We start from the raw sequence: 25,552 nt of genomic DNA, 5'->3' as shown, positions 1-25,552 counted from the left end.
GAACTTTAATGAAATGTGGGGGTTTGAGGGAGTGGGGTAGTTGTTAGTCATCTAGACGGCAGAAGGATTCCAGGAGCAGGGAGCTTATGAAGAAAGGATGAGGAGGGGAAGGGGGCAGGATGGAGAGATGGAAAGATGAGGGGGGACATGAGATTGAGGAGAGAGAAAGAAGGAGGGGAAACAGGAGGAAGGAGAGGAGGAAGATGAGGAGAAAGGGACATGACGACTCCTGCTGGACCATTGAAATGGAACACCCCCCACACACACACACACACACACACACACACACACACACACACACACACACACACACACACACACACACACACACACACACACACTCCCTCCCCTTCCGTCCACCGGTCAAACCAAACATGTTCATGCAGTCACGTTTCGCCGACATTTAGGGGTTTAATGGTCCAGGAGCCATTACAGCCCACTGAGATGGCTTTGTCATAAAAAGGTCCCAGCCCGTACCCTGTGGTGTGTGAACACGCTTAAAAACACATGAGCAGGCACGTGGACACTGGTCAGCCTAACCCACACAAACCACCCCCCAATTGAATCCAATCGACTCTGACCGGTGGCCCGAGAAGGTCCAAATGATATTAGCAACAACAGCAATGGGGAGAGAGAGAAAGGAAACAAGTGCTAGAGAGAGAGAGAGAGAGAGAGAGAGAGAGAGAGAGAGAGAGAGAGAGAGAGAGAGAGAGAGAGAGAGAGGGACGGACGGACGGACGGACGGACGGACGGACGGACGGACGGACAGACGGACGGACGGACGGACAGAGAGACAGAGAGACAGACAGAGAGTTGACAGAAGACAGACTTACACGAAGAGGAGCAGAGAAACAAGCGATTTCGGGGAGGGGGAATCCAACGAGGGATGTTTATGAGGTGGGCAGAACCGCGAGCTGTTGGAAGGGACGTGGTCTGTATCAATTGTCATTAGCTTGATTCACAGAGCTGCATTGACAAATCGTCCAAGTAATAAAATGATTGCATGCAGCGAAACGTGTAGCATTACAAGATTGTGATACATTAGTCAATGGGTAATTTCTCAATTGAATGACCTTTAGTACCTTTTAAATGTTATCTCCACACTGCCACCTTTGACACGTACGCTCCCCAGCCTTCTCATTTACTGTGATTGATGCCATTGACTTTGACATTCATTATAGGATTCCATCTATGGAACATGTTTCGCCTGCATGTAGAAGGGAGAGAGTGTGTGCATGTGTGAGTTGTCACTGTGTTTGTATACTGTCTTACAAAAGGCCCCTAGCGTTTCAGACATTAGCCAGGTTGTTGGTTTGATTCCCATACCTTAAAAGAGCCCCATTTCCTAGGTGGGTGAATTGACAGGACTCTTATTTTCATTTGACTCCAAAATGGGGGATAATCTTTTCTCTACCACATTATATGTGGTAGAGAACTGTGCTTTTTTTGGAATTTGCTTCTTTCTTCAGAATAATTAAAGCATAAAGTACCCAGACTGTGTCTCAGCAAACAATAGCCTATTGCATATATGTCAGCATTAGTGTCAACATTTAAATAATAATCTCACACACACACGCATCAATGCTTTGCTCCCTGTTCATCATTCTCATTGTCAGGTATACTTTTTCAGCTTCATCAATTTTAAAAAGGCTGGTCATCATGAAGAAAAAAAAAGGTATCATTTCTCTCCTGTTCTCTTTCTCAATTTTGCATCCCTCTGTCTCCCTCCCTCCAATCCTCTCTTTCGCCCCGTCGCCCTCTGGCTCTATTTCCCTCTTTTTTCTCCGTCCCTCCCCCCCTCTCTCTCTGTCATCCTCACTCTGCTGCACGTTTAGCAGTGTGCCTGATATAATGATTACTTTTGTGCCCCTGAGTCCCCACAAGGTTGTCCTGGCCCGAGTGGGGGTCCAATGAACTGGCATGACACTGGCGAGCCGCTGTGAATGCCTAAAGGGCTGGGTGTGTTTCAAAAGCTAAACTGAGAAGAAAACAAAACATGGTCCCAGCTAAAAAAGTTAAAGGGTAAGTAGGAAAATCAGTTGGCCGTTCTTTTCTAATACTTGCCGTCGAATCTCCACAACGGTGGTGCTCCCAGAATTCAGATTTTTTTTTTCTCTTTTCCCTTCATAAGTGCTGAACAAGGGATTCTACGTGGCCATGGTCTTCCCTGTTGTAATGAGAGCCGTACCCACAACCCAGCAGGGAGGGTGTAACAGCTTGGCCCCCACCGACAACAAGCTTGTTGGTTCCTCAAAAATGGGCTTTCAGCATCTCTGTTCAATTATACTCTCAAATCAGAGAGAACTTAATCAGGAACTTCCGTCGCAATTTCCTCAAGGGCAGTGGCTGCGTCGTTGTCTTGAAGTGGGAGGGAGAAAAAGGCGAGGAAAAAAGGAACAGCAGGCTAAATTCCAAGGGGTCGTGCTTGAGAAGATTGCACATATGTTGAGCACGAGGGGCAGTGTACTGCCAGTGTGAAACACACCACGGAGATGAAGACACTGTGTAATAATAGATATAATTGTTATGACGACCCTTGAGTGTACATATTCCATTAAAGAAATGTGCCTGTAGTGTTTGATCATTAAGACTACACAGGCACGCACATGCACGCAATTACCGGCAGACGCATAATTACGGACAAACGCACACACGCATGCATACACAATGCATTCCCGCACGCACAAATACACATGCGTGTGTATTTTTACGGAGCGGAGGCCCGCACCACTTCTGTTTTCCCCCGCTTTCCCCACTACTGATGCGTCTGGGGGCGTTCTCCTTTGTCTGCCGTACTATCACATCCCTGGCAGCTGAAGAGCAGCCGCACGCCGGAAAGGTAGAATCTCCATTAAGTTATTTTCCCCGGTAATACTTGCTCGTATTTCAACGGGCTTCGGACGCATCCAGGGCAATTTGGAAGCAGCAATTTCTCGGGAGTTTAATGTAACACACCATTTTTCCACACGGCGCTCATTGCGAAATGCTGTGAGTGAGCTTTGCGCAATTGAGATAGAAAATGTTGCCCAAAGAAAATGTCGCGCCTGACAATGAGCTGGCTTAGCCAACGAAAAACAGCTATAAACAGTGTGATTCCCACCCGAAAAGTGAAATGATTTCATAAGGCACGTCACCGGAAGCCTTCCGGCTAAGTTTGTTGTTTGAAGGCTTTTTCTGCCCAGAATCCCCATTCAAATGTTTGTTTGATGCTGCTAATTAAAGTTTCAGGGAATGAGGGTCTAAATAAAGATAATTCAGTCAGTGATGCACCAGGTGAAAAACAGGGAGTTATGCATCACTTGTTGCTGCTGATTCATTGCCAAGTGCGTAAAGAGGCTGTCACAAGATTTTTATTGTTCTGTACAAGTAGGTGGATCTCTCCCTCACAACGGCTCGCCAGAAATACCCAATAACTATTTGAGAATCATTGACGCAAACGCTCTGATGCAAATCCGACCTGTCCATTTACCATTCCAAAGACAAAACAGATGCATGTCTGGCAGATGGAGCGATTATGATTTGTTTCAACTAGGGAGAATTTTTTTGTTGATGTTTGGTCAAACCATGAAGTGATTACTAATGGCATGCTGGCTGGGGTGCAGACAGGATGCCAGGAGATCACGTACATCACTCAGAGGCTTATCTTAGACAGGCAGGCAGACAGTGCTACATGCCCTGGTAACTATTGGTTTGACTCCAGAGCTCTGTGGATTGATCCAGTCCCGCTTGGCCCATTGATCCATGCGTGGCATTCGAGCCCCAGCCCTACTTTGGCCACTCAGTGCCCATCAGCTGCCCTCATCCCTGGTCACAGTCGATAGCCTCAACCTCCCCCATGTCTCTAACCAAATCACCGCCTCTACCGTGATTACTGCCAATGCGGTGACTCGATCAGGGTGGGACACAATCGCAGGCAAACTAAAGGAAGATAAATGGTAAACGCGATCCGTGGTCAGGATTGGTTAGATCTCTGCTATATCGAGAATGGGGGGGGGGGGGGGGGGGGGATGAGGTGACAGTTGACATTGGGGACTGTTAAGGACTATGATCAGGCAAGGCAGCTATTATAGATCCACCTGTTTGCGTGTCATGTTTTTTTTCCAATGGATAATGTATTTATAAATGTAAATATATGTATAGATATTATACATACATATGTGTTCCTGTCCTTGTATTGTGTACTAATGCAGTTTGTGTTCTTTCATGGAAATACACAAACTGTATCCTTTTCACCTGCACCAAAAATCTAGAAGCCAAGGCAAGCGGTATACATAGGTTAAGGTAAAGGAGTTGTAATTGCTGACACAACAACAACAACAAAAACAAAAACAACAACAACAACAACAACAACAACAACAACAACAACAACAACAACAACAACAACAACAACAGAGTATTTCATTGTTGAGCTCTATTCATAGTGCAAAGAGCAAGAATACTTAAAGTGGCTGTAGGTAAGATGTCAGAGCTATTATTTGAGGGCAATTTGGTTAGAAATGAGCTATTAGTTTGTGAAATGGTCTGTGAGAATATCTGTTTTGGGGTTTACTAATCCTGCCTCTGTATGAGACCATTTCAATTCTAAACCGCCCCGAATCAGGGCATCTCTTTCCTGGGCCCTGTACCACGAAGCTCGCTTAGAGGGTTAGCGAGGTATGTTGAGCTCCAAGCCTGGGTTAGTTGTACCACGAAAGTAGATCTCTTTTAGCGTCGCTGTATCACCATGGTGACTTATGCTCGCAACCAAACCTGGTCGGGAGCAGTTTTTCAGCTTAGTCTAGCCGGAGATCGGCTACTTAAATCGGCGTGCGCAGCTTCCTAGCCCCTCCTCTGACAATGGCGTCACCATTTGTGGGTGTTCCCGTGGACCCCGGCGCACTTATCGTACAGGCGCCTCTCCGGAGACAGAGGGTTTTACGGGACAGAACCGATCCCTTGGCATTGTCTGACGATATTCAGATTTCAGACTTTATTGTCATTGTGCAAACAAGGAAATTGGGGTTCTTCATGAGAGATACAGATTCTCATCAGAGGGTGTTCGTTATTTGATCGTCCTTTTGGACCTTATGTAGACAATAATTACTGTTGCGCATTGTGTCTCCGTGACAGTGTGCTAGAGTGGAGGTAGCGCGTCAGTCTTGAATTTCTGCGCGGGGGGTTTGACTCCCAAGTGATGCAAATTTATGTGAAGCTTAAAAAGTCCTAATTCTCATGCAAATGGAATACTTATTCACTAAAGCTTATGGAATTATATTTTTGTGCTTATTTCGAACTTGAACCCATATTTTCAAGGCCGTGCTGGCACCACATCTGTTGCCGCTTTCACACCAAAAAGAACCGAGAGCCAGTTCCGGGCTGGTGCTAGAGCCAGTTCCAAACTGGTTCCAGCCTTACCCCAGTTAAGAACCGGTTGGTTTCACACCGGCCAGAGCCAGCCATGGAGCCGGCGTGAGCAACGTCATGACGTCACTGCAAACGTCTCCGCTAGTGAGCTTGGACAGAAGCATACGGCCGACATCTTTCTTTATTCTGGGTGGAAATAGTAACATAGTTACGCCATTAAATGCGTTTATGGAAACATTTTTAGCGAGAAATGTGCATTTTACTTTCATAATGTTCGCTCGGTGAATGTGAAGGATGTTTGGTTTGATAGTTATGACGAAGAGGGAACGCTCCGTTCACTTGCATGGACATGGACTCATCTGGCTGCGTTGGCGCGTTGACGCGTTGAACCACCACACAATGATCAAGCGTCAGGTTAGGCGCGCAGAAGAACCCTCGCGCCAGTTTCAAACACAACAACAACAATTTCGTCTTCGATTCAATCCGTGTATGGTTCGTTCTTTGAATATTCCGATTTAAAACAAAATCAGAAAAAAATAAAAAGAACCATACACGGATTCACGTTCGGGTCTTATACCAATCCATTAGGCTACGCTAGAGCCGCTACCTCTCAGCGGTCGAAAACATGCCATACATTTCTTAAATAGGGTGTATTTAAAGTGAATTCCCTAAATGATAGAATAAGGCAGGATGGACGTTGCTTATGCACTTTAAATCATCATCATTCTATTTGGATTAATGGCGAACAATTCTGCATTTGGCATAGTTATTTTACAGACAATATGCAGAATATTTTCACTTATACGCATATAGACTGCTTGATCTATCGTAAAGGTGAGAAAAATGAAAACGCCCCTTTCACGTGAACGCGCACTGAACCTAAAGCGGAAAACCTGGTTCAGCTAATTGAATCTAAAGTGAGCTTCGTGGTACCATTTAACTCTGATTGCGAGTTGCGGCTCTGTCGAGCCAGGTTTTCCCAAGAAAGCCTGGGTATGTTCAGCGAGCTTCGTGGTATAGGGCACTGATCAGTTCAAGGAGTCCTTCTTGCCTGTCAATCAAAGGTTTATGATCGCAGCACTTGTGTTCAATGGCAGAGAGATGTAGGGAGGGAGGGGGCCGAGAGGGGGGGGGGGGATTTCTTTGATTGGTTAGTTTCCAAATATTCCTCTTTTCTGCTCTTTTACAGAGTTGTTTAGAACACAGATGAACAGAGTATGGTAAAGTCTGACTGCTGTTTCCGTAAGACAACACCTTCTTTTGTTCCCACCGGAAGAGGCTGATCCATTCAGCGTACTGAACAGTACTGAAGATATCTCAGAGGATGACAATACAAGCTCTCCCACTCAGACACTACCCTGCACGTCATCCTAGAGACACGCACACCCCGGAATAATTATTGCCAACATCTCCGTGCTCAGTCCTATCCTCCTACTCTTCCCAAGAGAGCAGCTAAATAAAGAGGTTCACTTTGCTCACCACAGGCCTTTTGTATGGAAATGTATGGGAATGCATTGATATGTTTGTAATTACCATTTTCTAAATGGATATTGTAATGAATTAGTTTTAAAAATAGAAGCCAAAAAAAATTTAGTTGAACTTTTCACTTTTCAAAAGCGATAATGACGGCAAAATAAACTAAAGCACTGCAGCAAACACACAGGATATGCATATAAATATTCATATTTCAGTATTTAACAGCGTTAATTCTCCAGACGAGAGAGAGGCGGAGTTACTGATGGAGGTTGACAGTTTTCGGCGCAGTAAAGGAGGCGGGAGATTAGTTTGAGTGGCGGCTCTGTTAGGGACTTAACCTGGGCTTTGATCATTTCCTGAGCTCCCTCCACTGAACGGGCATCGCTGCACAGACAGCCCCTCGCTGCAAATCTGACAGGCTTCACGCTTTCATACACAGGCGCGCACACGCACACAAATATACACATTACACATGCACATGTAAACACAGGCGTGCAAATACACCGACAGACACAAACACTCATCCACAACAACACACACATTCAAACACACACACATTATACACACACACACACACACACACACGCACACACACACATACATACACACACACTCTCACTCACAGATTCAAATGCACACACGCACTGCACCAATAAACTAACAATTTGATCAAAGAACCCCTTTCCCATGACTGCGGCTCCCAATCTGAGAGAGAGAGAGAGAGAGAGAGAGAGAGAGAGAGAGAGAGAGAGAGAGAGAGAGAGAGAGAGAGAGAGAGAGAGAGAGAGAGAGAGAGACAGTCAACGACAGAGACTGAGGGAGTGAGATAGAGAGACAGGGGGTGACAATGAGAGAGAGGAAGACGGGCTGACTGTCAGCTTGAGTGAAGGCAGTGAGTTCACTGTATGTGGGAGCGGGGCCACAAAGCTGTGCTGTGACGCTGTGTGTGTTGAACGTGGCGTTTCCCCCCCCTCTCCGCTGTGCATGTGAAATGTGACATAATTTCTTGTGTCAGTTAACTCCCCCCGAGTGCCAGATCCCATCAGCGTGGGGAGTACGTCTTGAATATGATTCAATGAATGAAAAAAAAAATGAACAGGAAGATATTAAGAGAGAAAATATGGCATGTAATGTCTTAATCATATTCTCCCTACTATCCTCTCTCTGTGTCTTTCCATTTTCGGATTTTTTCATTGTAGTTTTGAGGCCATTGGACAAGTGTTTATTGTATTGTATAGATCATGTATTCCTGTTGAATAGTGACGCACTTATGGTCGCAAAATAAGAGGCTTTCTGCATCCCCAAAACACATACACAGACAGTCAGACAGACACACACAAATGCATATGCACAAACACCTCCAAACACACTTCACAAACACCACCTCCTGCCCCCCCCCTCCCACAAACACACACACATATACATACATCCAATCACACACACACACAAAAATACAGACACACTCACACACACACACAAATGCCCACACACACACACATTCACACGCACACACATTCATTCACAAACACACACACACACACACACACACACAAATACACAACAAATGCAGACACACACACACACACACACACACACACACACAAATACAAAAAAAAATGCACACACACACACACACACACACACACACACACACACACACACATACACACACACACACACACACACACACACACACACACACACACACACACACACACACACACACACACACACACAGACAAACACACACACACACACACACACACACACACACACAACCACACACACACACACACACACACACACACACACACACACACACACACACACACACACACACACACACACACACACACACACACATAAACACACATAAAGTCAAAGCAGAAAGACAGAGTCACACACACACTCGTTCCAGAGGACTGCGCTGCCAGATTGCTCTCCCCAAGGGGTCAAGAGGGTGCAAACACACACAGGAGGGGGATCGGGGAAACTTTCTCAACACCAAACCGGCCTGCCCGTCAGAGCGTGCACTTCTTCCTTAACAACGGGGAATCAGAGTCACCGCTGCGCCGCTGGGTCTGTGAGGGAGTGTGGAGCAGCTCAGGGAGGGAGCGGGTGAGGAGGCCGTCACGCTGTGTGAATGGATGAATGTGCCGTCTTTACCCACGGGTCGGTAGCCCTGACTGCTGGGGCCTCCGAAGGGGTTCCGGGGCCCGAAGGAGCCTTCGTCGATGGAGCCGTACGACATGGTGCCTGGCGGGTGCGGGACGACCTGAGAGTGGAAGAGGAGTCAGTCAGTATCAGTGACGGCGGGACGCCCCACACACACACGCCCATGCACACTTACGCGTTAGCGACACGTGAAAAGGAGAAAGAATGTTATACTTGATTGTATGATTTGGGTTTATTGTATTTTTCTACACACGTGTCCTGAGATACGTGCCGTTCCGGAGGCGCTGTTCATTCTTTCTGCCAAGGACACGTTGTCGTTGTCGACGACGACCCGTCGAGGTGAAGAAACTAAAAATAATCTCTGGATGCCGAGTGGCGCGTGCCCTGCTTACACTGTCGCACTTGATTACCCGTGAAAGACGGCCATTCAGAAGAGCGGGAAGCGCGTGATTACACTCTGTAATCATTGTTTGGCACAATGTTGGCGCAGGATTGAGAGTGCAGAGCGGGACGGGGTGGGGTGGGGGAGAAGGGGGAGGAGGGGGGGGATCCCTGAGTCCCGGCTTGTGAGAGGGAGACCAGGGAAGGGGAGAGGGGAGCATGGAGAGGGGAGCGGGGAGAGGGGAGAGGGGAGACAGGAGACGGGATTCGCTCGGCCACGAAAACGTTTAATCCGATTAAAGTTTTTCATGGAGTAGGGAGATTAATTTCGCTTGGCAGTCCGCAAACAATATTTTGCTCTTGGTTGATTTTCAAAAGCCCCGTTGCCGATGCCCCCCTCTTCCCTCAGTAATGTATACTACCCCCCCCCCCACACACACACACACACATAAACACACACACACCCTATTCGGTAATGCGTACCCAATGTGCCGCCGGGCTCAGCTCAGTCTGACCAGACGAAGATGCTCCCTGATGGCTACATACGCCGCTCATGCATATAAACAGACTCTCATGCACACGGCTGTGAGGTCACAAACAAAACATTGCTTGAACAACTCACCATTCAGGGCTGTGAGGGGCTCACGCCTTCATCAGGACCCAGTTATATAGGTAGATGTTACTCAAGAACTCTGTGACATACCCGCACTCCCACTCTGTATCTATCTCCACTGACTCATCAGCATAACCCCCATAACCCTGCCGCCCACACACACACACACACACACACACACACACACACACACACACACACACACACACACACACACACACACACACACACACACACACACACACACACACACACACACACAAGCGCGAGCGATCTCACACTCACACCTCTGCATGAGCGTCATCGCCAGAGACATATGGACAGTTACATTCACAGCTCTCTCTCTCTCCTCCTCCCTCTGTCACTCTCTATCGCTCTATTCTCATTGCCTCTTTCTCCCTCTACCCATCCTTACCCCTCTCTCCCTCTTTTTCTCTCTCCCTCTCTCTCCCTTATCCATCTCTCTCTGTCTCCCTCCCAACCTCTCTCTGCCTTCTCCCTCTCTCTCACTCTCTCTCTCCCCATCCCTCCCTCCTGCATCCCTAGCACGCTTGTGTAGATGTAAATGTTTTTTTTACGACTAATAAAAGAAATAAGACGTCATAAACTGGATGCATAAATGTGGTTATTAGTGGTAGAGATGGTATAATGCGTGTGTAGGTGTATTACATCAATATATAGATAGTGAAAAACAGTTTTCAATCGTGTCAGTGTATAAAAGGCAGTAAGTTTAGTTACTCAAGTGCTGTTAAAGTACAATGCTGCGTGTTCAGTACTTACAAAGAATGCTTTGGTACACAAGTGGGAGTTTGACGGCAATTGACATACAGATCTATAAATAATGTAGCAGATGCTTTATATCTATAAAACAACCAGTCGCGTTGGACTACACCTGCAGCTGGTAGGATGTCTGGAAAGCCAAATAGTTTGTATGTTACCACAACAAGTATGTTGTTCAGGGTGCAGAGTGAACGGAAGGAAAAGGGTAAACGGCATCTATTTAAAAAATAAATGATATGAACTAATAAAAGTCAATTGGGAATTGGGTTATAATATATATATATATATATATATATATATATATATATATATATATATATATATATATATTTCTTCTCCCTCTCTCGGCAGCCTGAGCCGACAGCTCAGGCTGCAGGACGGCGCTACAAGGAACTTTTATAAACGCAATATTGTTATCCCACAGTACTCAGCCCGACAGCCCCGAAACGTTAACGGCCCACCCCGGTTACCACCGTGTGTGTGTGTGTGTGTGTGTGTGTGTGTGTGTGTGTGTGTGTGTGTGTGTGTGTGTGTGTGTGTGTGTGTGTGTGTGTGTGTGTGTGTGTGTAGGCGTTATTCGATAGCCTGTTAATGAGTATAAGCCAACGTACGGTAGGAACATTCATACTGGTTTAAATAATAAATGTGATTGTATTTCCCATCTTTGCTGAGCAAGAGTTTTGTTCGAAAGTTCAGTGATTGAAACAAATAAAAGCCTGGGCTATTGAAGTTTTACGGTAGGCCTACCACTGTCATGCACCGGGTTGAATTCACTGCGGGTCTGTCTTCTTATATCCATCTTACCAAATATATTTTATTACTGTCCTTCTCAACACTCTCTGATCTCACTAAAAGGCTAGTGGCACGAAATCAAGGGATATTTAGAATAGAAAAAAAATTGCGATTAATCGCGAGTTAACTATGAAATTAATATTAAATATTTTAATATTAAATATTTTAATCGCTTGACAGCACTAATATTTATTTCTTTATCTGCATGGTTCATCAAGCCGCCTGATTGCACATATGTACATCTCCATGTCCCGGAGGGACCATGCAAAGAGTGGATGGACACACAAGCACACATACACACACAAACACACACATACACGTGAACCATGTTAGCCAGGTCACATGGAAGCACCCCCCCCCCCCTTCCCGAGAGGAAGGCGGAGGAGTGGGGGGTACGGCTCCCCATCAGGCCACTTGGGAAACACGACAACAGAAGGGACCGGTTGATGCCACTCACCGGTCACCCAGTTGTTCACTCGGCCTGACTTCCAATCCCACCTCCCCCCTCCTTCACACACACTCACACACGTCCACCTGTCTGTCCCCCCCTACCATCCTCTCTCCCAGTGGTCCCCATCAGTGCAAGAGAGCAGCAGAGGAGCAGTATAAGCAGGATTCAATAAGCCTGAGACAGGGATGAGAACCAACAACCCAGCCTCCATGGGGAAGCTGCAGGACGGATATAGTATCGTGTGTCTGGAAGTGTATGAAGCAGATTTGTGTAACTCTATTGGGGTATAAATGTGTCTGTGTATGTGTGTGGTGTATATGCGCTTTTTGTTTGGTGGCACTTCATTATCAAAAACACAAACACCAGCGACAAAGAGAGATAAATGTCATTGAGGACCACTGAGCAGTGACCAGAAGGAATACCAGTTTTATTATCTGAGCTGCATGCAAGCGATCCACAGGCGCCGCAAACAAAAGCTATTTAGAGGCCTGATGTTATGTGTGCCCCCCAACTCACCACAGCCCCCCCTCCCCCACAGCCCCCCGTGGAGCTGTGTCCGCGGAGGCTTGCCCAGCCCAAATGAGGTTCTGATGGTAGTTACAGCGGACACACTCAACCATAAATAACTGTCCCACATGACATTCAATTGATGTGCCTATGGCACATAAAGTGAGTTATGTCTGATTAATTTACCAACCTTAAAATGTCCGTTTGCGTTATTTGCTGGTCCATCATGTGAGGCCGTGGTCACTCACACTGTTTTATTAGGCCATGCTGGACAGGGATGCCTCTGAGGTAACTTGTGCAGCTTGGCATTCAACAGCCAAGACGTTATTAGAGAGTCTATCTGATACCATTATAAATATTATATGTATATATATATATATATATATATATATAGACTATATATATATATATTGTATATTAAACCCCTTAGGGGAGGTTTGGGTAAGGTTATGGAAAAACAATACGAGAAACGGATTTCATTTCTTGTATTTGTTGTTGAATTAATAAATGGACAAAACATAAATGTTTATGCTCGTTCGATTGCAAAGTTTATGCAATTCAATAATTAAGACGTCTTGCTTAATATATTTGGCATACAAGATTTGAATAAAATAATAGATAGCGTGACCCAATCTTGACATTTAAGACAAAAAACATATGAACGTTTCATCTTAGTTATTTTCCTTTCTCCTTCTCTCTATTTGACAGAATTCGCAGGGACTGGCTTTGCTTTATCCCTCCTTTCCCTCCTGCACACAAACACACACACACACAGAAACACACACACACAACCACACACACAGACACACAAACACGCACAGAAACACAAACACACACACACACAACCACACACACACACACACACACACACACACAAACACGCACAGAAACAAACACAAATGCGTGCATACACACACACTCACACACATAAACACACAAATCTGCAAACTCACACAAATGTGGACACAAACAACAACATAAACACGCATGCACACACACATACACAAAAACACACACACCTTCAGCTGACACAGCCAAATTGAGGGATTGATCATGTGCAGTTCAGTAAAGCCCCTGCTACACCCACCTCCTCTACTCCCGAAAAAACACACACACACACACACACACACACACACACACACACACACACACACACACACGCACACACACACGCACACACACACACACACACACACACACACACACACACACACGCACACACGCACACACGCACACACACACACACACACACACACACACAAAAAAACACAAATACACATACACAAACATTCACAAATGCTCCCTTACTTTGGGCGGAGAAATTGCCTTGTCACTACTCCCCAAAAAAGAGTCATTATTGAGATAAATCGCCCCTTTTCTATTCCAAAAATAAACCCGGCCCCCACACACTGGCACCTGCTGCCACGATGTCTGAGGCGTCAGGAGCGCGAGCGGGGGTGTCCACGTGGGTGTGAAGACATGAAGGCGGGTGGGGGGGGGGGGGGGGGGGGGGGAGGGCACATGTCACCAGGGTGAATCATTCGCGAGCGGGGGTGTCCACGTGGGGGTGAAGACATGAAGGCGGGTGGGGGGGGGGGGGGGGGGGGGGGCACATGTCACACCTTGGTGAATCATTCTCCTCTGGTGAGAGAGTGAGCCGGGAATCCCGACTTTGAACGCTTTGACACAGACACAAAAGACATCCAGCCTGGCAATATTATACCCTGCACTGGATATCAGTTTGATAGGAAAGAACGCAGGTGATGTCTGACGTTACAAAGGGAACCTGAGAGACGTCAATGAGAAGGATCAGAGAAGAGGACACCGGCAGATGTTAGCTGTTCAGACCAAATAGCTCATCTTCATTGCTGTCATTGTTCCCTGTTCTAATGCAGCCGTTCACATCTCACTTAAAAAGAGTTGACAAAGCTGTGGTATTCAATAATAACTCACTGTAAAAATCACCAAGCATAAAATCACCAATATCCTTACATCAAAGGCCGACCTTCAAAGGAAAGCGGCAAAGGAAGTACATGGCTCATTTGTTTGAAGACTCTAAAAAGGTTGCATGGTCACTTGAAAGTCACTATAAAAATCAAAGGCAGCCCTCTTGATGTTCTTTTGCGGAAGACACTTTAACATCCGCAAAATGAAACAATGTCTGGTGTATGTTTTTTGTATGAAAAAGAGCAAAATCCTCAAGAAGGATATAATAATGGTTCAAAGATTCTGGCTTGTAACCGAATCAGTAAATTCTGAGGCGCAAAGGCAGTGGCTTAGGCTGTTCTAAGTAGCAAAAATTTGAATGAAGGGATGCAAATGTAGAAAATAAAACATGTATCATTATAGTAGAGCCTGTAAAGAAAGGTCAGTGGTGATGAAGTCGCAGAAGGGACGCCAGAGTTAGCCTGGACACTGTGTCCATTGTCCATCCAGATGCTGGAGTATTTAGTTTGTGGCTTTAAAAATTAAAAATATAGTAATGCGAGAATATTGTCATTTGTCAACAGCACCAACACATTAGCACTACATTAGCATAGCAATCAACCGTTTCTAGCCAAACAGTCTCAAGCCCAGTTCCACTTTTTATTTTTCGCGGTCATCCGCTAGAGAGATTTGGATGTATCTATCGGTAGCTGAAATCCGATCTTTAATGGCGTTTGTCCTGTATTTATTACCGCTGGAAGACAAAGACACCATAACAGTGTGGACTGAGTGACAGTTTGCAGGCGAATACTGAGCCACTCACCCCATTAGAAGAGGCAGAGGACACACCACTATCTCACTCTCAGTCCTATTTTCTCTCTCCTATACTTTAATTGGAATGACTCCTTAATTGGGGTTTTCTTGAATCATGTTGAGAGCAATTTTCTTTCAAGCGGTAACTAAAGACCTTTGTTTGTTCACTCAGAACCGGTTCAGACTGACTTGAAATTTCAAATGAACTAGAGCTGTCAAACATTACTGGTATTATTAAGACATTTTACAACATGGATATATTTTGCATGTCATAAAATATGCCTTTTGCTGTGCCTTTCAGTGTCATCACCAGATTACACGCAGTATTCTCTATATCGCATATCTCTATATACCTCATATCTTCAAGTAATTTTCTTCAACAGACACGGAATGCTATAAGGAAATGCCCTGTTCCAGGTAGCATTCACACACACATGCAAACAAACACACACACACACACACACAGACACACACATGCAATGCACAAGAAACAAACATACTTTAGACAACGCAACACACAAAATGGACACACACACACAGACACAAAAACATACACAAACACACAAACAACCTATGCTCCGGGAACCATTTCCTGGCTTGGGTAAACCCGGTTCCACTTTACACTGGACCACTTTGCGGACTCCTAAATTGCTTCTCCGGTCAGTAGGAAGTAGGATCAGAGAAAGGTGGCAGATAAAACACTGGGGTCACACTAAACAGCCATTCACAGCTCGTTACTTGAAAGTAGTTGACCACCGGCTTAGACTTTTATCTTTTTTATTCACAAAGTTGTTGTTTTTTCCTAATGGTTAGTGTCATCGTGAGCTCAGTCCCGCAGCGATGATGTATGTGCTTTTGTTGTGTTTTGAAACCAAGCATCTGTGGCTGTATTAGCACTCCAGGTGTCTAGGCCTGAGCAGACAGCTTGGCTGTGTGATTATCAATAACACTTTGGAGAGAGAGCAATGAGAGAGAGCAGGAGAGAGTGAGATAGAGCAGGAGAGAGAGAGAGAGCAGGAGAGAGAGACAGAGAGAGAGAGAGAGAGAGAGAGAGAGAGAGAGAGAGAGAGAGAGAGAGAGAGAGAGAGAGAGAGAGAGAGAGAGAGAGCAGGAGAGAGAGAGAGAGAGAGAGAGAGAGAGAGAGACAGAGAGAGAGAGAGAGAGAGAGAGAGAGAGAGAGAGAGAGAGAGAGAGAGAGAGAGAGAGAGAGAGAGAGAGAGAGAGAGAGAGAGAGAGAGAGAGAGAGAGACCGAAAGGAAGAAAGGGAAAGGAAGAGAGGGGTAGACAGATAGCATGAGAGAGACATAGAGGGAGAAAGGGGGTCAAGGAAGAGAGTGAGGTAGAGAGACCGAAATAAAGAGGGAGAAAAGGGGACCACCGATCGGTCTACAAACAGATAGAGGAAGATGTTGTGAAGCAGTAGGAATGCTCAGCGAGGGGCTGACCTTCGGATGGGGCGGGGGGGGGGGGGGGGGGGGGGGGGTGGGGGGTGGGGGAAGCTGTGCGTGGGTTTCATTTGTTTGAAAGGACCGGGGAAAGGTGGTTGTGCTCTCTGACCTTATTCCATTTAATTGTCAAAGGCAGTGGGACAACTATACAACTATACACTCAGTTGGGCTCTAACAAATACCGTACAAACATTTTACTATTCTCTTGACCTCCATGCCCTGCTGGAATAGCTAAGTCATCCCCGAAAGAATAAATGCAGAGAAATTACATTACAAGGTGACATATCTTTTTTCAGGAGGAAGAAACCACCCAGACACGCCCCTGATAGGCTGTCCCCTCCCCAACCCCCACACCTTAATGATGCTTCCTAACTATGCCCCTTGTGGGAGGGGTGGGTTGCTCTGCCACGCTGCATCATGGCAAGGAGCAGGTGATGGTGCTGAAGGGGACCCCCCCCCCCCCCCCATTCCTCTCCCCCTCTCACACACCTTTTGCATATTCATAATCCAACTCGCCCCTACACGCTTTCATCTTGTTATTTGATTGTTTTTTGTTTCCTCCCCTCCCTTTCTTCCCTCCTCTCTGGCGGTGGCCTTTCTCTAAAAGGACAGCGGGCCACAGCGTAGACGTCCTCTGACCTCCTTCTGCGGCTGACCTTTGGAGACAGCAGTGCTGGCTCTGCCTCAGAGCTGGGGGAACCAGCCACCGCCGGTTCCTGACTTGAGGAATGGCCGTTGGAGCGGCGGAACCAGCCACCGCCGCTCCAACGGCCATTCCTCAAGGCAGGAACGGTGATATTAGCTGATAGTATTTTTAGAACAGGGGGCTTCTTGGGGTGGGGAGGGGAGGGGGGGGGGGGGGGAGAATGGCCTAACAAGAAGAGAAAAAAAAGGCGGAAGGAAGGCAGAAGAGATGGATTATTTCTGGAGGGCTGTGCCAGGATAAGACCGCTCGTATCTCCAAGAGGCAGATGTGAAGCCGCGGTTGAAGAGGAAGTCACATTCATGGGTGTGGGACAACGTTTTCAACAGCTCTGCCAGCTGGGGGGGGAGACGGGAGGTACCTCATCATCGGGGGCCACGGAGGCCAGGTGGACGGACTGGAGAGTCAACACAAAGTGGGGGGGCATTTTCATTCCAATACCCATCTGCAAACTTTGAGAGTATGTGTGTGTGTGTGTGTGTGTGTGTGTGTGTGTGTGTGTGTGTGTGTGTGTGTGTGTGTGTGTGTGTGTGTGTGTGTGTGTGTGTGTGTGTGTGTGTGTGGGTTGTCCCACATTTAAAGGACTATACATTGCACGTCACGATCGCATTGTCAACATCACAGCGAATGAACTGCGCAAAGTACATGGACTAAGCACAATACATACAAACAAAAGAATACAACTTAACTGGTTCAGAAATGTAAATGATAATTCCCTAGAAAATGTTCTTAAAGATTCTCCAAATACACCTGATCTTTTAAAAACGATTGTGATTCTGGAAGTGGGCTGTTGCTTTGACCTGTATATGGACCTGTGTTTCTCTGAAAAGATGTTAAAATACCTGCCATTAATACATGCTTTAACAATAGCTGGCTATAGCACAAAGCTAGTTGGACTAATTTATGGTAGCCTTGGACATGTTCATAGACTCTGTGTTAGAGGATTGCAAATTGCTGGATTCAATAAGAAGAACTCTAAGCAAATAGCCAAGTACTGCTCTGTGTCAGAAATCATCGGCAGTCTCCATGTATGGAGAAGGCGCTGTTATCTCTACCCATGATACAACTTGAACTATACATGTATCTCTACTGATTCACTTGGTTGTGGTTACCTGCAAAGTGTTTGTGTTGTTTTGGACATAAATAGGCTCTTTATTAATATTTGGATGCTATGGTGTTGTAGTACTGGTCATTCCAAATAAATGTATCAAATGTGTGTGTGTGTGTGTGCCTTTGTGTGGGAGTTCGTGTATGTGGGTATGTCTGTACACATGCATGCATTTCTGTGTGTTTCTATGTGTTTCTATGTGTGAGATTGTGAGTCTATGTGTATAAATTTGTGTGTGTGCGTGCGTGAGTGTGTGCATGTGTGATTGTGGGTCTATGTGTATAAATGTGTTTGTGTGCGTGTGTGTGTGTTCTTGTGTGATTGTGTGTGCATGTGTGTGTGTGTGTGTGTATTTTTGAGTGCATGTGTGTGTGTATATGTGTGTGTGTGTGTGTGTGTGTGTGTGTGTGTGTGTGTGTGCGCATGCATGTGATTGTGTGTGTGCATGTGGGATTGTGAGTGCATGTGTGTATGTGCATGTGTGTGTGTGTGTGTGTGTGTGTGTGTGTGTGTGTGTGTGTGTGTGTGTGTGTTTGTGTGTGTGTGTGTGTGCGTGGGTCCGTGTGGCGTTGGCGTTCGTTTCATCACTCATGGATTATGCTTTACCTCTTCCCAAGGCAGCACAATCATCCACACATACAGATCCAGTGCTTTCTTTGACAGATGCACCACCATGCCTCTGCTACCAGCCTGCTAACAGGCTGCCTCTCCACATGCCTTCTGCTCCGGTCTTCGGTGAGACTGTCCCAGGTAATGGCCTCCCCGTTTGGTGCGGCTTATAACTTGGCCGAAGAACAGGTCTGGTCTCCGGCCACAACGATGGCCTGATCTCATGCTGCGTCTCCTACTCCTCCTCCTTTAAAACTGCCACCCACCCCTTGGTCCGTACATGATGCACGACGCCATCGCTCCTCATCAACAACACTTCCTTGCGTTCCCGCTGACAGTGTCTAAGGGGTCGGGTCTGGGAGAAGGAGCTCCTGGGAGAACTAATACCCATTCTTCAGAGTGTTTGGTCGGTGGGCGCGTCCTGCTCCTGGCTGGGTGGGACGGCAGCAGATGGCCAACTGGACATCCGCACCAGGCCCTTCTGGTGTGCTGCTCCTGCCACATATGCTTGGACTTGGGGCGATCACTTCCTGGAGATTACATTCCCATAATGCCTCCCCGTTGTCACCATGGCGACATGAGCCATGAGTCACGCAGAGAAGAAAACACATCCACCGCAACGAACACACACCCACCTAAACCCAGCCCTGTGGATGCATTGATAGCTCTATTGTGTCTCCTAGGCTCACACGATATGTTCACTGGAGCATCAGACACCCATACGCGGCAGATGCACATGCATGCACGCAAACCTCTCAAGACTGGATCGGTGAGGGGGAAGCAAGTGTGGAAATTCAACTTGAGCTGTGAAACATGTTTCACTTCATGCTATCATGAGGAGCCAACTATCAAAGAACCTTTTTTCGTCACGCATATACGCAAACACATTACGCAGGGACAAATGCGCACCCACACACACAAACAACGTTAAGCTGTGTGTAAGGAATTATCTGCAAAGGAATCTCTCCCTACTATAGCTACAGGTGTGTTACCTGCTGTCGGCTGACTGCAACCTGCCACAGCAGCTACTTTGCTACCTTCTACTTTATACAGCTTCATGCAGGTTATCTCCTACCAGCAACAGCTATAGGTGTGTTACTGACAACAATAGAAATACTTTTGGCTAAACAAAATAAATGGGCTTGAGAGTCACAAAAATATTCCATTCAAACTTCAGCATACCGGACCTTTAAACAAGTCACTTACGAGAGCAATAATTAGACATACGTCCTTCCACCATCAGCTCTCCCGAACCACTGACGAGCGTCAGCCTAAATAGTCCTCTCCCTCCCCTACTAATTGGCGCATACCAATATACACGTGAGACAGGGGTGTTACAAGTTAAATTACCTAACAGCTTTAAACGGCTACAATTCTCCCCTGTATAAGCTAGAAACATAAGCACGGTAAACCGTGTACTATTGCTCGATTTTGGCATAGCCAAAATGTACTAAAACAGCAATAAAAATAATTACAACAACTCAGGGTCACTTCCGGTTTACCCAGAAGTTATGACGTCAATTTAAACCCTGTTGACGCGGCACACAATCTCTAATACTAAGACTGGACAAGACGCTTGTAAGACGAACATTTACGCTGCGTTAACATGTAACTTTTAAACTAAATAAATAGACCTGGAATTTGACAACGACATACTTGTCTGAGTGGTTATTGCAACAGAAGTGGTGACGTTAATGGTCAATGGTATTATCAGAAAGTTGTGATGATGGTACTTGCAAGATTGTATTAAACTGCCGTAGCGCGTATGATAAATGACATGGTTGATAAATGATTTTAAAACAGTATGAAGGTAACGGAATACATAGTCAAACAAGACAAACACACTCAGGCTACATTTGCAGTCTCTTAATGTGTCATGGGTAGCGTATCGCTACCGTGGCGGTAGCTATGCGCCCCGTCAGAGTGGGTTGTTATCCCGTGGCAGATGGCGGCCTTGTTGAAGAATGCTTTGAAGCCGAATGCGATATCTAGTCAGTATATATATCTATGACCTAATACATCTACAGGTGTGCTACCCGTCACATGCCACCACTACAGCTGTGTTACCTGCGATCTGCTACAGCCACAGGCTTGTTACCTGCTACAGCTACAGGTGTGTCCTATTAGCATGGGTATCAAACGTAAGCTCGTAAACTTTTTAGCACCTGAGCGTCAAATTTGTTTTAAATTACCTAACAGTGTCAACAACTCACCGCGGATACTGTCAAACCAAAAAAGACCAACCGCAAACCGAGCCACCTGGAACAATGACAAAACTAAACTAAAGAGAACACTGACACACATAATGCACAGACTTCTCCCTACCTTGGGCACCATCAACAATTAGGCCTGCACAGCCGCTGGCTTAATTGCGACTTAAGGGTTAACAGGTGGCAGCCAAGGTATAATTATCCATTCTTTACAGTTTTTCTACCAACTACATATCAGACTGCTATGATGAAAGCTCTAAAAAATCTTTAATTCATCAATCATCAGCTACTTAAGACCAATCTTTAATCTTTAATTAAATAATTGTTTCAGCAGTTAAATGATTTTCTTACCCAAAACTGAATTGGATTTTTGCCGGCTCTTGGGTCCATAACAGCAGAGGAACGGCCTCGTGGAGGTTGTGAACGACAATAGAATCAGCTTGGGCACCAAATCACTCTCCCTCCTTGTTGTCCTTGACCGGAGTCAAGCTTTTGATACACTCAACCACAATATTCTTACAGCCATACTACATAAATGTGTTGGTCTCCCTGGCACAGTTCTTAACTGGTTGACGTCTTGGTTCCCGAGTAAATCTGTGCTATGGCTTTGTCAGGTTTTTTTCCTTCAAGTGAGTTAGAGACAGCATCACATTTTACAGCATACCTTTGACATGATTGACAAGAGGTTTGAATGCGCCCTCTGACTGAGGGCAGACTGGACACTGCAGTGACGGCCATCGCCTCTTGATGTGCAATGTAGTATTATGAAACAGTATTGGCTGGCGCAAACTGAGCGAGCTGCTAACTAAAGTAATTATCTTTGCAACACGATACATAGACACCTTCCACATAACTTAGAAACTATTATTTCATCAAGATTTGAACATCCGATCTTACACTTTCCACCTTCAATCATTTCCGCTAAAAGATGGATTTTTGCTCTTTAAGTCTTTTTAATAAATGCCCTTTAAGTGGGGCCACAGCATATGATGTCACTTGTGTCAACAGAGCGGTTGTAACCATACTAAATCCAAGTCCTGCAGCTATGGCTTACATTAAAGTTCAACCCAGCAGTGGGAAGCTGTGAGCTGGTTGGTGCTGGAAGTGGCAAAATAGAGTCAGCTCTAAATGGAAAAAACAGTTTGTGACCAACGTCATTGTCCTCACAGCAATGGATTGAACAACTATGACATGAATGAAATAAATAAACAGAAGTGAAAAACAGTTTCAATATTACGGCTAGGTCCATTGCAGCGTTCATTCTGAAGATTAAATTGCCATATAGACAGCGGCAGTGAGATACTGTAATTACCACAGCAGGAAGTGTCCATTGCGACGCTGACTGTTTCATTTTGTTTGGCTTTCCCCTTCTTACTACTCTCTCACGCTCTCTCTCTCTCTCTCTCTCTCTCTCTCTCTCTCTCTCTCTCTCTCTCTCTCTCTCTCTCTCTCTCTCTGTCTCTGTCTCTGTCTCTGTCTCTGTCTCTCTCTCTCCCTCTCTCTCTCTCTCTCTCTCTCTGTCTCTCTCTCTCTCTCAATCTGCCCTTCATTATATTTTGGGTCGGACAAATGAGTAATCACAGAGACGCCGCCACAGACACATCAGCTCATTATATGCGTTCTGTTGTTCTATCTCCCCATTCTCAGGGGGGGAAGGCGAGCCGCGGCATCTCCGTGCCCTTGCCGATACTTTGGGAAACAAACAAAGTTGCGAGGCAGAACCGGGAACTAATTTCATTAGCAGCTGCCATTCGTGACTGATTACAGGCTGTTCTCGACGGCTGGCGAGCGGGTCCAAAGTTCTGGGAGGTTAATAACCAGTAACAATCAATTACTTAGCCAATCTGATATGATCAATGAGGTTTTCAATCCTGCAGACAGCGAGATGAGAAATTGAATGTGGTTAAAACAAACGTAGCGCCGAGGAAATTGGTGTGGTGAGAAGGCCTCGTAAAAAATCTGGCCTAAACCAAACACGAGGAGGGGAGGGGTAGGTCATTGCTTTGTGAGTGGTAATTGTAGAAACACAGAGTTTGTATATTTTATATCCCATCTTTCAATCCAGTTAAGCCATGTGGACAAAGCTGAACACAATTTGCATAGCGATGTCCTGTCTAGCCTTAACAGATAGTGATTTGCAAAATGTAATAAAATAATTGTGTAGCTCACATATTACCGAACATGCTAACGGTCCTTAATAAATCAATTAAACAATGAACTATTAGCCCAAACTAATCCATGAATCCACAACATATCTCTCTCTCTCTCTCTCTCTCTCTCTCTCTCTCTCTCTCTCTCTCTCTCTCTCTCTCTCTCTCTCTCTCTCATCAAAGACTAATCTAGCCACAGGATGCAGGGTTATTGTCAGATAAAAAAATATATTTCGGAATCTTAGAGGAGATAAACAACCAAGTTAACAATCCTTAACACCCTTACCCCTTTTTTCCTATGAGGTTAACACAACTTCAAGGGGAGAGTTTACAGAAAAATATAAGGATTACAACTAAAATGAATATTTAATATATGCCTTTGGGTGGGTGCATTCAACAACAGATAGGAGCATGGTGAGTTCTTATCTTAAGCGCACCAGCTGGACTCAAACCCCTAACCCTGGCAGTGGTAATGCCAGGCTCTACCTACGTGATCAACAGTCCAACCACACAGAACGAGCACACTAAATATTACCAACATGGTGAGAAGGCTGATCGTCAGCCAGACATTTCTAATTATTATTGACAAATACCACAGCAGATGGCTGACTATGAATGGACAGTAAATACCAGGGACAAGATGGAGGATGGATGTCCGTTGCCGTTGACAACTGTCTGTGGTTGTCCCACATCCAGAACCCCCGGGAGGAGCTGTCCGTTCAGCACCACAAGAGATTGTGTGTGCGTGTGTGTGTGTGTGTGTGTGTGTGTGTGTGTGTGTGTGTGTGTGTGTGTGTGTGTGTGTGTGTGTGTGTGTGTGTGTGTGTGTGTGTGTGTGTGTTTGTGTGTGTGTGTGTGTGTGTTTGTGTGCTTGTGTGTAGATGCTTAGATCTAGAATACATTAATCAGAAATGTAGAATGTACAAATGAACAAATTAATACAATTAAATAATAACAATTTCAAATCACAATAAAGAGCTACTGCCCTTATATTAGAAGCAAAATGACTCAAACAAATGCACCTTCTGTTCTCGCTCGATAATGGGAAGGGAAGGGAAAGGACGTTTTTGTTTGAAGGAGAGGTATCGTGTGAGGCAGGGTGAGAGAGGAAACTGCTGTCTCTCTGAGCCAGCAGTTTCCTCTCTCACCCACAGAACCCACATACCCTCACTGCCATGGCAGACACCCAGTGGTCCAAAGAACACACACACATCAGAAAAAATGCATAGGCATTAAAATATAGGACTCTCCCCATGCACACAGACCCCCTCACACCCTGAGGCATTAGATATGCACAGAATCAAAGTGAAAAAAAACAGAGCTTCCTGGTTGTGTAAAGGGAGAGCAGGGGCGATAGCATCCCGAATGGCCTCCCATCCCCCCTCGTGCATCTCCCCTCTCCCACACTCCTCCTGCTCCTAGCTCCTCCTCACTGCTCCTGGTTGCTAGCTTTTGGCAGCTGCCGGAGCTCCAGAGCTCTGTCGGCATGGCGCATATGAAACATATATACAGAGCAAATCCCTCGAAGGATAGGAGGCAGATTTACCTTTCAGTGTGGAGGGGGACGTTGCCTGTGGCTCGGCTCAGATGCAGCAGCTCCTTGGCTTTGCTAACAACATCACGTGATGCTGAGCCATCTGCTTCCCCCCCCTGCCTGGTCATATGACCGGCTAAGCCCCTGCAATGGACTCTGGGAGTTGCAGTTCCATGGGCCACTTTTGTAGAGATGGGATTATAAAAAAGATTGCTGGTTGTAATTTTTATATGCTTCTTTTTTTTATGTTGCAAACATAGAACACAGAAATCCCAGACCTCATTATCTTATTAATGATCTGTGCTTTTGTATTACTGATGCATAACAATAGTGTTGCATACAAGATCCACTTCTCGAGAAAAAAAATTAAAATCTATTTTAAAGGGCGTGTTCACACAGGCAGTTTTTTTTTCTGGTGCGAGTGAATGTTTTATATTATATTCCTATGATACAGAGTGTTTTTGAAAAAAAATCCTGGGTGCTTTTACACCGCTGCCAGCGGGTTTTTTTCACTGCTCTGGGTGGTTTTCAAG

The 25,552-nt window shown here is 45.7% G+C and overlaps 1 protein-coding gene across 1 annotated transcript in view; it reads right to left on the bottom strand.

Annotated features, from left to right (window-relative positions):
* The window catches only part of tsnare1 (T-SNARE Domain Containing 1), a 56,546-nt gene extending 31,433 nt beyond the window's left edge, over nt 1–25,113 (bottom strand). The window contains exons 1-2 of the mRNA XM_030371010.1: nt 25,032–25,113; nt 8,986–9,094 (exon numbers count right to left, since the gene is read on the bottom strand). Of these exons, the coding sequence (XP_030226870.1) occupies nt 8,986–9,070 (85 nt within the window). The 5' untranslated portion in view covers nt 9,071–9,094; nt 25,032–25,113. The remainder of the gene's footprint in view (nt 1–8,985; nt 9,095–25,031) is intronic.
* Between the last annotated feature and the right edge of the window lie 439 nt (nt 25,114–25,552).

Source organism: Gadus morhua, chromosome 11 (genome assembly GCF_902167405.1).
Source record: "Gadus morhua chromosome 11, gadMor3.0, whole genome shotgun sequence".
In the NCBI taxonomy this organism is placed as follows: Eukaryota; Metazoa; Chordata; class Actinopteri; order Gadiformes; family Gadidae; genus Gadus; species Gadus morhua.
This window is presented reverse-complemented; position numbering and strand designations above follow the sequence as displayed.